The 13,617-nt window shown below is 42.0% G+C and overlaps 2 protein-coding genes across 2 annotated transcripts in view; both read right to left on the bottom strand.

The window, feature by feature from the left end:
* rbl1 (retinoblastoma-like 1 (p107)) overlaps window positions 1-3,346 on the bottom strand; it is a 14,284-nt gene extending 10,938 nt beyond the window's left edge. Inside the window, exons 1-2 of the mRNA XM_070958855.1 lie at window positions 3,054-3,346; window positions 368-501 (exon numbers count right to left, since the gene is read on the bottom strand). Coding sequence (XP_070814956.1) covers window positions 368-501; window positions 3,054-3,215 — 296 coding nt within the window. The 5' untranslated portion in view covers window positions 3,216-3,346. The remainder of the gene's footprint in view (window positions 1-367; window positions 502-3,053) is intronic.
* Window positions 3,347-5,416: 2,070 nt separating this feature from the next.
* Window positions 5,417-13,086, bottom strand: LOC139328953 (intermediate filament protein ON3). Its single transcript, XM_070959043.1, has 10 exons — window positions 12,775-13,086; window positions 9,925-10,133; window positions 9,774-9,834; window positions 9,251-9,346; window positions 7,597-7,761; window positions 6,691-6,816; window positions 6,468-6,611; window positions 5,878-5,954; window positions 5,735-5,781; window positions 5,417-5,523 (listed from the first exon to the last, which is right to left on the bottom strand). Exons 1-10 carry the CDS (start codon window positions 13,084-13,086, stop codon window positions 5,417-5,419), a joined length of 1,344 nt encoding a protein of 447 aa, XP_070815144.1.
* Window positions 13,087-13,617: the final 531 nt, after the last annotated feature.

Here is a 13,617-nt window from a genome sequence, read left to right as displayed (position 1 = left end):
ACTAATCGTTCTTCCTCTCTATGACTGGTCACACAGAAATGCCCCTGCAGCAGTTTCAAAGTGATGGGGGGTCAAATCCAGAGCGGCTGTTCCCTCATTGTGTCGGTGTCTCTCCTCTGCAGCTCAGCAGGAAACATACTGAGGATTATATTCTAAGAAGGCTTTTATTTTGAAAGATATCTGCTTGATTTGTCAGACTGTCGAATCCGACTGCAGATGCCTTATTTTAAATTCAGCTGAACTTAAGAATTCATCTTTGCACAAACAGAAGAAAATACCAGCGAACCGCCTTCAAGGTGTGTGTGATACATGCTGTGATTTGCAGATGTTTTTATGTCTCTGATGCTGTCAGGTACTGCAGACTCACCTGAGTTTGGAGGTGCGAAGGATCCTGGTGAGGGAGACGCAGTTTCCCTCCATCAAACCTTTCCCCACCGTGGGAGTGGACCCCTTCCTGCAGGCGGCGTACAGCGAGCAGGCCAACCAGTGGACCACCTCGCCCTGCACAAACACGGCGCACATTCAAACAAACCTCATGCGTTATCTCCATTCTGCATAAACAGAGCGCTCGCCAGTCACAGACCCACTTCAAACTCATAAACTCATGCACGTCAGCAGGAGCGTGAAAGGCTGCAGACGACAGCAAAACATTACGAATGTGTCCTGAAGTTAAAACTCGCTGTGCAAATCCAGGGGAAGGCGATAACACGCTTCAATGAGCTCTGTTTGGCTTCCAGTCCTCTGGACGCCACAGCAGCTTCTACACTCGAGATTTTATCTAACTGGAGAAAATACAGCTCATTATTTTTAATGGAGCTGGTGAAGGCTGTAAAATTACAAGCACGCAGCGTCCTGCAGCATTTTACTGATGAGTATGAAAGCCTGAACGAAAAGCATCATAATAAGATCCATCAGACTGCACAGCGTCTCACACAGAGCTCGATTCATGCAGCACACCAGCTCAGAGTCAGCTTTATATTCTAGATTACATTCTCTCTTTCATATGACAGAGAATTGATTGATTGGATAAGCAACAATCAACATATCACCTTGGATTCTGGTAAATTCTGACAGGATTTTTTCACTATTTTCTGCCCTTTTGTAGATGAACCAGCTATCAGAGAAATAACCTGAACATGAATCTGTGATAACCAGCAGTTGCAGAAGTTATTATCATCTTCCTTCAAAACCACTTAATTACAATATATCTAACATATCTGATGGAATCTGGTCTGATCTGGTTTACGTGACAAACCCCTGATGTTACTAGTCCGGGCTACTTTGAAACTGTCTGATACTGGAAATATAAAGAAAGAAAAATCAGTTCTTAATGAAACTCACTCTCTACTCTGCCACCACGGTGACTAATGAACCATTATGTGAGCTCAAGCTGGTAAATGTCACCTGGTGGATAAATGAACTGGCAGCACAGTGAATAAATTAAGTGGTGTTTGACTTTAAATGGCATTCAACCAGCGTGTGGCCGCTGCTATTTCCGCCTCATTGCCACACTGGAGCAAAGTCTTAATCATTGGGCTAAAAAAGTCACTTTGATCCCTGCGTTTGATAATGATGAGGATGATGAGGATGATGACGTCATCTCTGGCCCGGGGTTAGGCAAATACCTGTCTCATCAGCGGAAATGCAGACAGACATCTGTCATGTCCGAACATATCAGCTAACCAGGAAAGTGGTGCCATACAAAAACCCGTCTGCCAGTGAGGCGAGAGATTAACGTCAAAGGTAACACCTCAGAAAAACACTCAGCCCTCCACAACAGCTGACTTTATGAGCTCGTAATGCTCAGGTTTCATCTGAAATATGTTCAACTTAACGGTGTGTTTATTGCTGAGGTCATGACGGGACCACAGTACATGACCTCAGCGTTCATACATGTAACTGAACTAACACGTCTATGAGTGTCAACAAAAACTGAACATTATAAGCATCATGAAGGTCGACTTTATGGAGGATCTGTTGTGTTGGACTGTATCAAACTTTACGTGTTCCTAATAAAACGGCCACTGGGCACAGTTGACTGTTATGTATATGGTACTCTAGTTATTTTCTGAAGATTACTGCATCTGTTCTTGTACCTGCTTTGGCTGCTGTGACACCTCAGTTTACCAGCATGGGATCAATAATGGGATCAATAATGGGATCAATATCCATCATCTCACCAATGTGCTGGTCACAGCTTCTCAAATGTATGACGCTCACAGACACAATTAAATCTTCTAAATATTTCCAAAGCAATCATTCATCAATGTTATCCATACGTTTTATTTCCCGGTTCAATCACGTCTTCTGTTATCTGTTCATTCTCCATTTCATGTCTCATTTTATTGTTATGGTCAGATTTATTTTTAAAGTGCTTTAAAAATGAACCAGGTTTATGCCAAAGTGTTTTAAAACAGAATTAAGCGCAGCAATTATCACTAAGTACTTTAAATACATACATAATACACGGTGTACACGTGCGGTGCACTTTATTCTACGTGACTCTCTGTACTAATAAAAGGCTGATGTTCTTCAGGTGAAGTGATTTTATTTTTAAAAAGCACATTTTAACTTTATTTTGAAAGCAGGGGTGAAACAATTAGTCGATTAACTGACAGGTTGGACGTTTTTCTTTGTTTTTTACTTATAGACCGAACATTAATCGACAGAGCTGCAGCCCTGTTTGAAAGGTGCCGTTTAAATAAAGTTTTTCCTGTTTTTATTTAAAACACGTTTGCTCTTCTTCGTGAGTACTTGACTGTAAAGTAAACATTATTAGAAACCACATCAGGGAACCTGTCGTTGTTACTCATGTTCTTCTACTTTACTTATACTGATTTAACGTCACTGAGCAGATCAATCACAGAATAAGAGAGGGGTCAGATAATGAAAACAGTCGTTAGTCGAAGCCCTTTAACCCGGTGTTTGCTTGTGTCCGCACTGTCCTGAAGTTTAGTCTTCCAGGGAGTTTAACGTTACTGAGCGGTCAAAGTTCGGGATATTTCATTGAATCAATAGCCGAGACGTTAACTGCAGGCTGAGGACGGCTTTACCTCCAGTGTGTATGTATTCCATATGGCAGAGAAGTTCTCCATGGCTTCAGCGGCAGTCTGCTCGTCCATGTTCAGCTCCTGACACAACGTCTCCAAACTCCTGCGGATTGAACTCTCCTCCATCCTCCCCGACTCGGAATCCGACGACTCTTCGCCCCGCATTCGAACAAATTTACAGCAACAGTTTCAGACAAGTTAAAAAATCCCACCGAGTTAAATCCTAAAAACCAAAACACGACGCCCCCGTATCCGCATCGACACAACGCCACCTTCCCCACGACCGGCGGACTTCCGCTAGCCATCCCCACAATGCAGCGCGTTGGCGCGAAAACTGCTGGCCAGCGGCCAATCACAGGCGAGGGGAGCGTCGTTTCTGGGCGCCGTGCGCCCAACCCCGTTCCCCTGCGCTCGTGCTCCTCCTTCCAACCAACCGTTCCTAGGCAACCGCTGTCTCATTGCTTACTACTAAAGATGTTTTCCGCTGAAAGCCTTTCTTTTGTCACTATTTATAATTTTTAGTTAATAAGACAAAAAGGAAACGCAGTTTTACTCAGTTGACTTTCTTCTACTTATTTAAGTTAAAATAAATAAATAAATAAAGCACTAAAGACCTGATCAAGGTCAGGCAAGTCCGCCATTTTGGTCCACACTGAAATATCTGGACATGACATTGGTTGCTGTGAAAATGTTTGTACAGACATTCATGATACCCAGAGGATGATCCCCTGACCCTTAACTGTAGCGCCATAATCAGGTCAAAATTTCAATTTGTCCAATAGTTTATGACCAAATACATGAAAAAGTAATTATATTTTCCTCCTCAAATATATTTGGAGTTTAGTGCTAATTAGCAATATTAGCCTGCTAATACTCTAATAAGCTACATGCTAGCGGTTTTCTGAGTATTTTCAATAAAGAAAACACCAGAAAAAAATTATTTAATTAATTAATTATTGACTGTCTTGTTTTCTTTTCTCTTTGAGGGACAGAACTTTATTTTTGAACCCATACATTGCAGTTAAAATGTAGTTGCATGTATGTTAAACAAGACGATGCTGATGAAAAATGAGCATGTTGTGTGTTTCTCAACAGATGGTGGAAAATAAAAGCCCCAACACACTGATGTAAACAAATCTTTAACAGCAAACACTAATGACTAGTTTTAGATGCTGGGATTCATTTTGAGGGTTGTAGTTGAGTTAAGATCTGGCCATATGTGAGATTCATAAATATGTTGTTATTGTAAATATATTAAGACTTGTTTCAATGTTGGGTAGAAAGGCTTCTGAATTAGCTCACTGTAGCTGTTATGGTGAAATGAAACAATTATTTTTAAGGTTTTGTAAAACTGTTTAAGTGCACATATATTAATTAACCACTGGATGGCAGTGCTGAGCCATAACTGTGAGCACTGGCAGTGTTAAATGACTTCAGACATACCTCTGACCACTTCCAATGAAATAAACTACAAGATATTTTATCACATACAGAAAAGTTACATGTTGTGTGCAAGGATTCAACTTATCCAAGATCACTGAGGTGTGTATATTAAGAGGCCCAAATCAAATTAAATCATACTCAGAAAAGGTGATTTTCATTTTATTAGCTTCAGTTGTAAAAGTTCATAATGCATTTGAACACGTTTCATCACTTTCATATTTGTAGGTTCAAATGTAAGGAAGAAATGCACTCCCCTTTGTTCATGTTCACTTTATTTTTGAAAAGTAATAAAGAAACTTAAAGCTAACAGCCACATCTGTCGATGAAGAGTACTCATTTATCTGATCACAACATCAAGAATATTCCCATTAAAGGCTTTCAGAGTAAAAACTGAGCTGGCAAAGTCTTAATTAAAGAAACAAAACTCTGTGTTGGATATAAAATGCATGGCTAAGCACACCTCTAATATCACATCCCCAAAATGATCTTCAGCACTACAATATTTTTAGATAATCTCATCACAGATTAATTGAGCGTAGATCATAAAGCAGCAGTTTACTGCAGCGTTTGTCAAAGAGGGTTAAAGGCCCCCTGCTGCTTCGGAAAACTAAAGTCTGAGCCTAAAATGGGCCCGACAGACTACAGCAAACACACTGGAATCTCTACAGTGAAAATGAAATTAGAAACAATCATTCCCAGCACCTAATATGTCATATTCACTATAGATCATTTTATTTTTCCATTATTCGACACTAATTAAAGTTAGTGATTAAATGTCCCACCTGCACACATTTAGAGAAACCTGTTAGAAAATAAAACTGGAGATGTGTGTGAGCATGCTTCATGTGTGTGTGTGTGTGTGTGTGTGTGTGTGTGTGTGTGTGTGTGTGTGTGTGTGTGTGTGTGTGTGTGTGTGTGTCCTCTCAGTGAGTGCTGTATCGGCTGTGATCTCTGGTCTCAGTTGTCTTGATCAGCAGCTTTGGAGCAGGAGAGCTGCTGTTGCTGTGGTAGCCGTTAGTACTTTTAGTACCTGGAGGGAGGACAGAGGAGCAGGGAGGTGAACAGGAGACGAGACGGACAGAAAGACAAACATGAAGAGACATAAACAATGAAAAGTCGCCAGCTGGATTAAAAATATGCAATGAAATCAATGGAAAAACAAACAGTTGAATAGAAAGCAGCTTTTGTTTGCTTGCAGTTGAGCTTCATGATTCGTCCTGCGAGCTGCGTTTGTTACTCACTGTAGTTGGACACGGCCTGGATGTGGAGGATGGACTGCTGTCCGAGTCTGCAGAGGAAGAGACAGGGAGGTCAGTCAGGCTGTTTTTGAGGGAGACGCACAGTCTTAATCACATGTCCTGATCTCCCTCTGCTCTCCTCTCACCTGTCCTCCTCGCCTTCCAGCAGCTTCCTGTAGGTGGCGATCTCAATGTCCAGAGCCAGTTTCAGGTTCATCAGGTCCTGCAGATAAGGAACAAAATGACTGAGGACAGCGTGACTAAGTACATTTATATATATACATTTATATACAAGTACAGCTGAAATGACAAAGAGGACACTTTTCTGTGCTGCAGTACTTTGATTATACTTACATACTTTTACCTGGGTAACATTTTGAATGCAGGACTTTACTTTCTTTTTACATTACCATGGTAATAGTATTTTTACTGAAGGAAAGGGTCTGAATACTTTCTCTGCCTCTGCATGTGTGTATGAATAATGTAACTGCATGTGATTATAATGTTTTCTTTTTGCCTTTAGTGCTACTTTTGTGTCATTTTATTGCATATCGCATCATTTTACTCTATTCAAATTTTAATATTTTAGTATTTGTTGATGCATTTTCTGTGTGTGAGTGTGGAGGGAGTGACATCATGTACAATCCTGTGTCGTGTCATGGTAATAAAGCTGAACTTTGACCCTTGATTCTGCTCTTTCTGTCTGTCTGTCCTCTCACACCTGTCTCTCCCTCACCTGATACTCTCGGAGCTGTCTGGCCATGTCTTGTTTGGCCCTCTGCAGGGCGTCCTCCAGGTCTCTGGTCCGGGCTTTGGCCTCCTTCACAGCCAGCTCTCCACGCTCCTCTGCCTCAGCCAGCTGGTTCTCCAGGCTGCCACGCTGAGGGGACACAGGGACAGAATCAACCACGCTGGACCTAAATGGTGCAGACCAGGCTGAGCATTTCCCACTGCTGTACCTGCGCTTTGACAGCCTCTATCTCGCTCTGCAGCCGGCTGATCAGTCGGTTGACCTCGGCCACGTCTCCCTTCACGATGCGGAGCTCGTCTCCATACTGGCTGGCCTGAGACGACATCTGGTCGAACTGCAGACAGTTTATTATTTTACTATCTTCAAACAGTTCAAGCTCGTAATGAGAATCATATAAATCTCAGAGATGATGTTTCGATCCGGCTCAGTGTGAGAAAATACATGTTTTTAAAGTCCAGTTTCTTCAGTTCATCATTACTTTAAAGTTACATTACTCTATCAATTTGTGTACTTAAGCTCAAATTTGAGGTTCTTGTACTTAACTTGAGTATTTCCAATTTATACTACTTTATATTTCTGCTCCGCTACATTTCAGAGGGAAATATTGTAGTTTTTGCTTCACTACATTTATTTAACACTGAAAATTACTTTTCAGATTGTGAATTTATGTATAAAATATACGATCAGTTTCTAAAGAATGACGCACTGATACAGATGAAACTAACCAACAGTACATAAAGAAATTAAAATTAATCTCGACCAATCAGAACATGACAGTACATCTTGTTGCTAATGCTCCTGTACTTTGACTTGGTGAAGTTCTGAGCCTTTAATGGAGTATTTTGCAGTGTGGTGTCTTTGCCTTTACTTAAATGAATCGTTGCAGTTCTTCCTCTGCTGCTGATCCTCTTAAACGTGTCTTGTGTCTGTTTAGACAGTTTTGGATTTCACTCTCAAATAACCATCCGTCACCTCTTTTGTTCACAGCTGTGAGTTCAGGAGGTCAAATGTATGATGTCTCTGTTGCAGGACTCTCTGCAGGATCATATAGTGGACACTGTATATCTTTTCCTCTGCCCAGGAGTGAAAACGACTCCTCTTTCCTCCTCCTTACTTTGCTCTTGTACCAGGCCTCGGCCTCTTCTCGGCTGCGGGCCGCGATCTCCTCGTACTGGGCTTTGACCTCAGCTACGATCTGCTCCATGTTCAGGCTGCGGCTGTTGTCCATCTGCACCACCACCGAGGTGTCTTTGATGCTGGCCTGCAGCTCACGCAGCTCCTGGTGCAGGAAGCAAAGCAGAGGTGATGGATGATGGCGGGGACACAGAATATACCGTCCTCTATGTCCACACGTGATCAGACAAATATAATAACCATATTCTGAGAGATAAGAATAAACAAACAAAAATACTTTTAAATGTCATAGATTCATCTTAAACTGTCCACTGCAATTATATAGAATTATATAAACTGAAATAGATTTTACTACTCACACAAAGCGCAGATGAAACCTCAAAAAAAAACAACAACAAACATTATGAAATGTATAAAAATTGGTCTGCCTTCCACTTATGGAAAAGACTCATTAAAGCTCTTATTTGGAATATTTATGATCATTTTCCTCATGGTCAGCACTGCACTGCACTTTTGCATTGTCAGCATTTGTTTTGCTAATATTAATGTTGAAGTTATATAATTAACACAAACTGTGCCAGAAACAAGGCTGCAACTAATGTTTATGATCAATTAATCTGTCAGTTACTTTACTTTGTCTCTTACTTTACTTTACTTTGTTACTTTGTTTGATCGACAGTATAAAACCCAAAGACGTTCAGTTTACTACAATATAAAACAAAGAAAACAGCAAATTCTCACATCTGAGAACCTGGAACAAACAAATGTTTCTCAGTTTTTGCTTGAATTATTTAAACAACTTATCAATTAATTTTCTGTGAATCTACTAATGAACCAATTGTTGTGAGTCTTGTCAGAAAGCAGGACCAGGGGCGGGACTTGCGGACAGGCAAGCCAGGCAGTTGCTTGGAGCCCCCGGCCACTAGGGGGCCCTGGACACTTATTTACAACAACAATTATTATAGGCCTGGGCTTTCAGGGACCTCTGTTGGTCCCTGGACCTCACTTTGAGAACCACTTATCTATTTTTTCAGTATTCATCTCAAATGTCCTAGAATTTGTGCATTTATGTGTGCAAAAACCAAATTTTTGTGGCGTGCATGGGTGGGGTGGGGGCCCCGGGGATTTTTTGCTTGGAGCCCCAAGAGACCCGAGCAACGCCACTGAGCAGGACAAAGGTGGTTACAAGAGGTAATCTGACTACGACTCGAGGAAACAAAGAGAGAATCCTCACACAGCATGAAGAAACGCTGCAAACACCGAAACAAAACATCACTGAGTAACAGGACAACAGACGTTTCTGGAAAAGCTGAGGAACATGTCAGAAATTAGACAGAAACACAATGTTAAAACTAACTGGACATCGTTAGTGCGTCATGTGCGGACATGTCTCTGTGCTCTTCAGGAGATAATATGAACATTTTTCCTGTTTGTGTTTGTAATTACTCCTGAAGGCTCACAATAGCTCCTCTGACAACTGGCAAGCACAAGAACAGAAGAAACGATCTCCAGTGGCTGATATGAAAAGGATTCCAGAGGCCAGAGTGCAGATAAATAAAAGAAATACGGGAAGGTGATGAACCTTAACCATTTTCATCACCTCAACTTTTCAGAGCCTGAAAAAGGTCCATTACCTCCTCGTAGACGTTTCGCAGGAAGTTGATTTCGTCAGTCAGAGCTCCAACCTTGTCCTCCAGATCTGCCTTCACCAGGTAGGCTGAGTCTACATCCTGAAACCCAAGGAGAGGAGAACCTTAGGATTCATCCTTTGGGACTATTAATGTCTGTTTGTGCAGATGCAGATGATGTGAGAACTGAGAAGAAACTGAAATTAAATAATTTTAGTAATAATTTAAATCGTTGCCCATGGAGCCGAGATGCTGCTAGCATAGCTAAAAATAATCCAGTAGCAAAGAAATGTCTTTATTTAACACAGCTCAGGTCAGGATCGTTTTCCAGACTAAAGCTGGGCCTTGGAGGCAGATTTCACAATCTGATTTGGTAAATTGCCGAAGCGTCTTTTCATTGAAAACTGATCCCGCCTGCTGTTGCATGTGGGATCGTACAGAAGGAAGACAATAAGGACAATGGACAAGGACAATAGAGCGGTTCATCTTCCTCACCACACCTGTGCTGAGTGTGTCTGTGTATGCTGACCTTCTTTAGGATAACAAAGTCGTTCTCCAGGTTGTTTCTCTTGTTAATCTCGTCCTCGTATCTGTGACAGAGACAGGACGCACAAATGATGTATACCTGATATTACGGAGCCCACGGGGACGTTATTTCCTGCCACAGTGACATTATTTACTTGTGTTTGTAGTCCTCCACCAGGCCCTGCATGTTCCTCAGCTCCCCGTCCAGTTTGGTCTTGTCGTTGTTGACCAGATCCATCTGGCGCCTCAGACCCGCCATGTAGGCCTCGAACAGGGGCTCCACGTTGGATCGGGCCACCCCCTGACCCTGCAGCAGCTCCAGCTTTGTCTCAAGCATCTTATTCTGCTGCTCCAGGAAACGCACCTGAATGATGGAGAAAACATGAGATGGACAGTGAAGCTGAAGGGTTTTCAGGCGCAGCGCTGCATCTTCTGGTGGCCATATTGGAGGTTTTGACATGATACAGCTGATGTTTTCTCCAGAGAATAAAACAAAAATGGTGTGACAGCATTTGGTCATTTTTGTTTATATATTATATATATATATATATATTTAGTTTTTGGAAATTTTCACTATTTTCTGACACTTTATTAACAAAATAATCAATTTCTGAAGAAAAGAAACGGAAGATTAATGATGCATGACAGTAATTGTCAGCTGCAGCTGTACGATGAGACCCTTCAGAGGTTAAACAAACGGCCTCCTTCCAGCAGATAACCAGCTCCATCTGAACGTCAACACCTGACTGTACTCGTCTGTATCCTCACAGCTCGTGTTTCCCGCCCGCGGCCGGGTGTCCACGTCCATAATACGTCCTCCGTCCCACACAAAGCCAGCGTTCTGTTCAGAGCAGAATAATCTCCTCTGAGACACAACCACACCATGTCTGACCTGATTCATCGGGTTACAGCCCAACTCAATGGGACGGAAATGGGACAGATAGCTTAAATATCCTGATCCAGGGTTTAAATGGCTGTTTAAAGCCCAGGTGCATTCACTGAATTTTTGGCTCTTTTTAAGTCTCTTTGTGCTCATTAACTGTTTCAGGATCAGTGACCAGCATCAGTGCTCACATAAGACTGTGTGTGCCTCTTGCATCGGACTAATTACGTCTCTGCACGGGGGAAGCAGCTCTTTAATGTTTCAGTGCTGTCGGGGCCGGTGGGGCTCAGATTACAGCAGGGTGCAGGGTCAGTTTGTCCATCAGAGGACTCGACTTTGCCTTTAAGCAGTTTTCTCATTTCTTTCATCGTGGCTGATGAGTATAGAGGAAGTCTTCCTGCCATACGGTCCAAAAGTTAAAGAAACACTGAGCATCATCAGAAACAAACTGTTTTATTGCTTTTAATTGATTCTGCACCAAGCAGACTCCAATTTGAATTTATATCAACAAGATTTAATGAAAAGATTTCCAGTTGAATGACTGAAACTAAGAGCTCCTGCGAGCCCAAGAAGAGCAAACAAGGACTCCTTTGTGAGATCCGTCCTAACCAGGAAGTCGACCATCAACCTTCTCATTTACAGTCACAATATTTAGTCTTGGATCACTGAAGCTCATTTGGTGGAGAACCGTTCCACAGAAAATGAAAGGGTTTTGGAACACGTTCTTTCATGTTTTTATTGCTGCACTTGCTGCAAAACTTTGGCAAACTGAAGATGAAATGATGAAACGCCTTTGAGAACATTTTAAGCTAAAACATCCGGACCAGTTTGTGACCAGTGCACTCAGAAATGAACTCCAGTTCTGCACTTTGACAGCAAACAAACGATCTCTGGCTGCTCGCAAATAGAAAATTAGACTTCTGCTGGAAGTTTAGATGTTTTTTTAACAAGATATCACCAGCAGAATTTTTCATTTCTAACACAATATCACTGAAATCACTTTATGATAATACAGGTGTTTTGTTATTATTATTATTATTATTATTATTATTATTATTATTATTATTATTATTATTATTATTATTATTATTATTATTATTATTATATACTAATAGTGTTTGCCTCAGCACACATATTTGTGTATTTGTATACACAAATATGTGCAAAATTCACTAATCATAATATATTGTACATAAATCCTTAATTCTCTTTGTTTTCTTATATTTAATTGATTTCATTCAAATACTTTGTGTCTCAACTTTGACCCTCACATCGATCGTGTATCGGTAGTTCGATCTCTTTGTGATACGGTTGAAAAAGCTCAAATGAAGAGGTAAGTTTAGCACATTTGGACAAACAGACCTCGGTCCAGAACACTATTCTGTGTCTCTACGCCTGAAGACTCTGCTGATGTGAGAAGCCAACAATGCCTCTATTGTGAGAGTGTTACCTACTCCGTGAGAAAGCGGAGATGTTCCCTAAGTACGGTATCAATGTCCAGCATTATCTCAGAGCTGCTCACTCCTGCTGTGGGAAATGTGTGCAGGCTGTGTTCTTCCAGAGCGTCAGCATGCACCACGTTTAACACCCATCCTGATGTCAGGTTCACTTCAGGAGGTCTCGCTTTAATGCATTTTAACAGACACTTAACAGCTTTTAAGTTGAATAGTGGATTTCTTAAACGTCGAGGTGGTGTTTTCAAATTGCTTTTGTCTGACAAAGAACCTAAAACGATAGAAAAACGCTCATTTTCTGCAGAGGGTGAAGTACTCAGACCTTGTACTCAGGTAAAAGTACTAATACAACAGTGTAGAAATACTCAAGTAAAAGTCATGCTTTCAAACAGCTCATTATGCAGAATGGCTCTTTTCAGAATAATCTGGATTATATGATTGGATTACAATTATTGATGCATTAATGTGTTCATCACTGTCATGTTGGTAAAGATGGAGATAATTCTCACTACTTTATGTACTTCATCAGCAGTAAGTACTTTGTATTTTTACCTGAGTAGAAGTACAGTCAAGCACAGGTACCTCAAAATTGTACATTAGTGCAGTGTTTGAATAAATTGATTTTCCGTCACTGATTAATCAACTACCTTCAGCTCCAGTCCCTTTACCTTATCTATGAAGCTTGCAAAGCGGTTGTTGAGGCTCTTGATCTGCTCTTTCTCGTGGGTTCGGCTCATGGACAGGCTGGGGTCGATCTCCAGGTTGAGGGGGGCCAGCAGGCTCTTGTTGATTGACACGGACGCCAGCGGGGCCCCCAGGCCGTGGTGATGCCCGTTGGTTCCCGCATAGAGAGAGCTGCTGCTCAGGGAGATGCCACTGAAGCCCCCCTGAACTGGACCGAAGCCACTCAGCCTCCTGGACCCGCTGCTGCTCCGGACGGAGTTACTGGAGCTGATTCGCTTGGTACGACTCAGACTCATGGTGGAGAGAGAGAGGCAGAAGGTCAGAGAGCAGAAAGACTGAGTCAGATGAAGACAGCGAGGAGAAGAAGAGATCAGGGAGGCCCTAAAGAAGCAAGAGAAGAAGAAAAATCTTCACAGAGAATTGCAGAATGAAAGAGAAGAGAACGATCGACTCAGTCAATGAGACGCAAAGCCGAACAGGTGAAGGTAAGGTGTATGAGCACAGTGAGGTGTCTCAGGTGTCTCATGGCGTTTTAAATCCCCCTCCTCCCCCCCAGGTGGAGTCAGAGGAGGCGGAGAGAAGCTGGAGAGCTGTGGTGTCACATATCTTGGTTTCACAGGGAAAATTTAAAGAAGTTAGCCGTTCTTTGTTAAGTTTGTACAAACGGGTGCTGGTGGAGGAGTCCACGTTCAGGGGCGTAGCACAACACTGTGGACCCTGTGGGCTTCTCTGTGGACCCCTCCCTGCATCCACAGCTATTCATTCCAGTATGTTTATGGGCCCTCTGCTTAAGGGCCCTCGGTACCATTTTTCCATCCCTGTATAAA

Source organism: Chaetodon trifascialis, chromosome 3 (assembly GCF_039877785.1).
Source record: "Chaetodon trifascialis isolate fChaTrf1 chromosome 3, fChaTrf1.hap1, whole genome shotgun sequence".
In the NCBI taxonomy this organism is placed as follows: Eukaryota; Metazoa; Chordata; class Actinopteri; order Chaetodontiformes; family Chaetodontidae; genus Chaetodon; species Chaetodon trifascialis.
Note: the sequence above shows the minus strand (reverse complement) of the source record. Positions and strands in the feature narration are given on the sequence as shown.

Bases quoted from the DNA above. Each gene is read 5' to 3' on its own strand.
- LOC139328953 (XM_070959043.1), bottom strand. From the start codon at position 13,086: ATGAGTCTGAGTCGTACCAAGCGAATCAGCTCCAGTAACTCCGTCCGG. The intron at 6,612-6,690 runs GTACAGCAGTGG...GTGTCCCCTCAG, and splicing joins TAGAGGCTGTCAAAGCGCAG to CGTGGCAGCCTGGAGAACCA. The intron at 5,955-6,467 runs GTGAGGGAGAGA...CCTTATCTGCAG, and splicing joins GACAGCTCCGAGAGTATCAG to GACCTGATGAACCTGAAACT.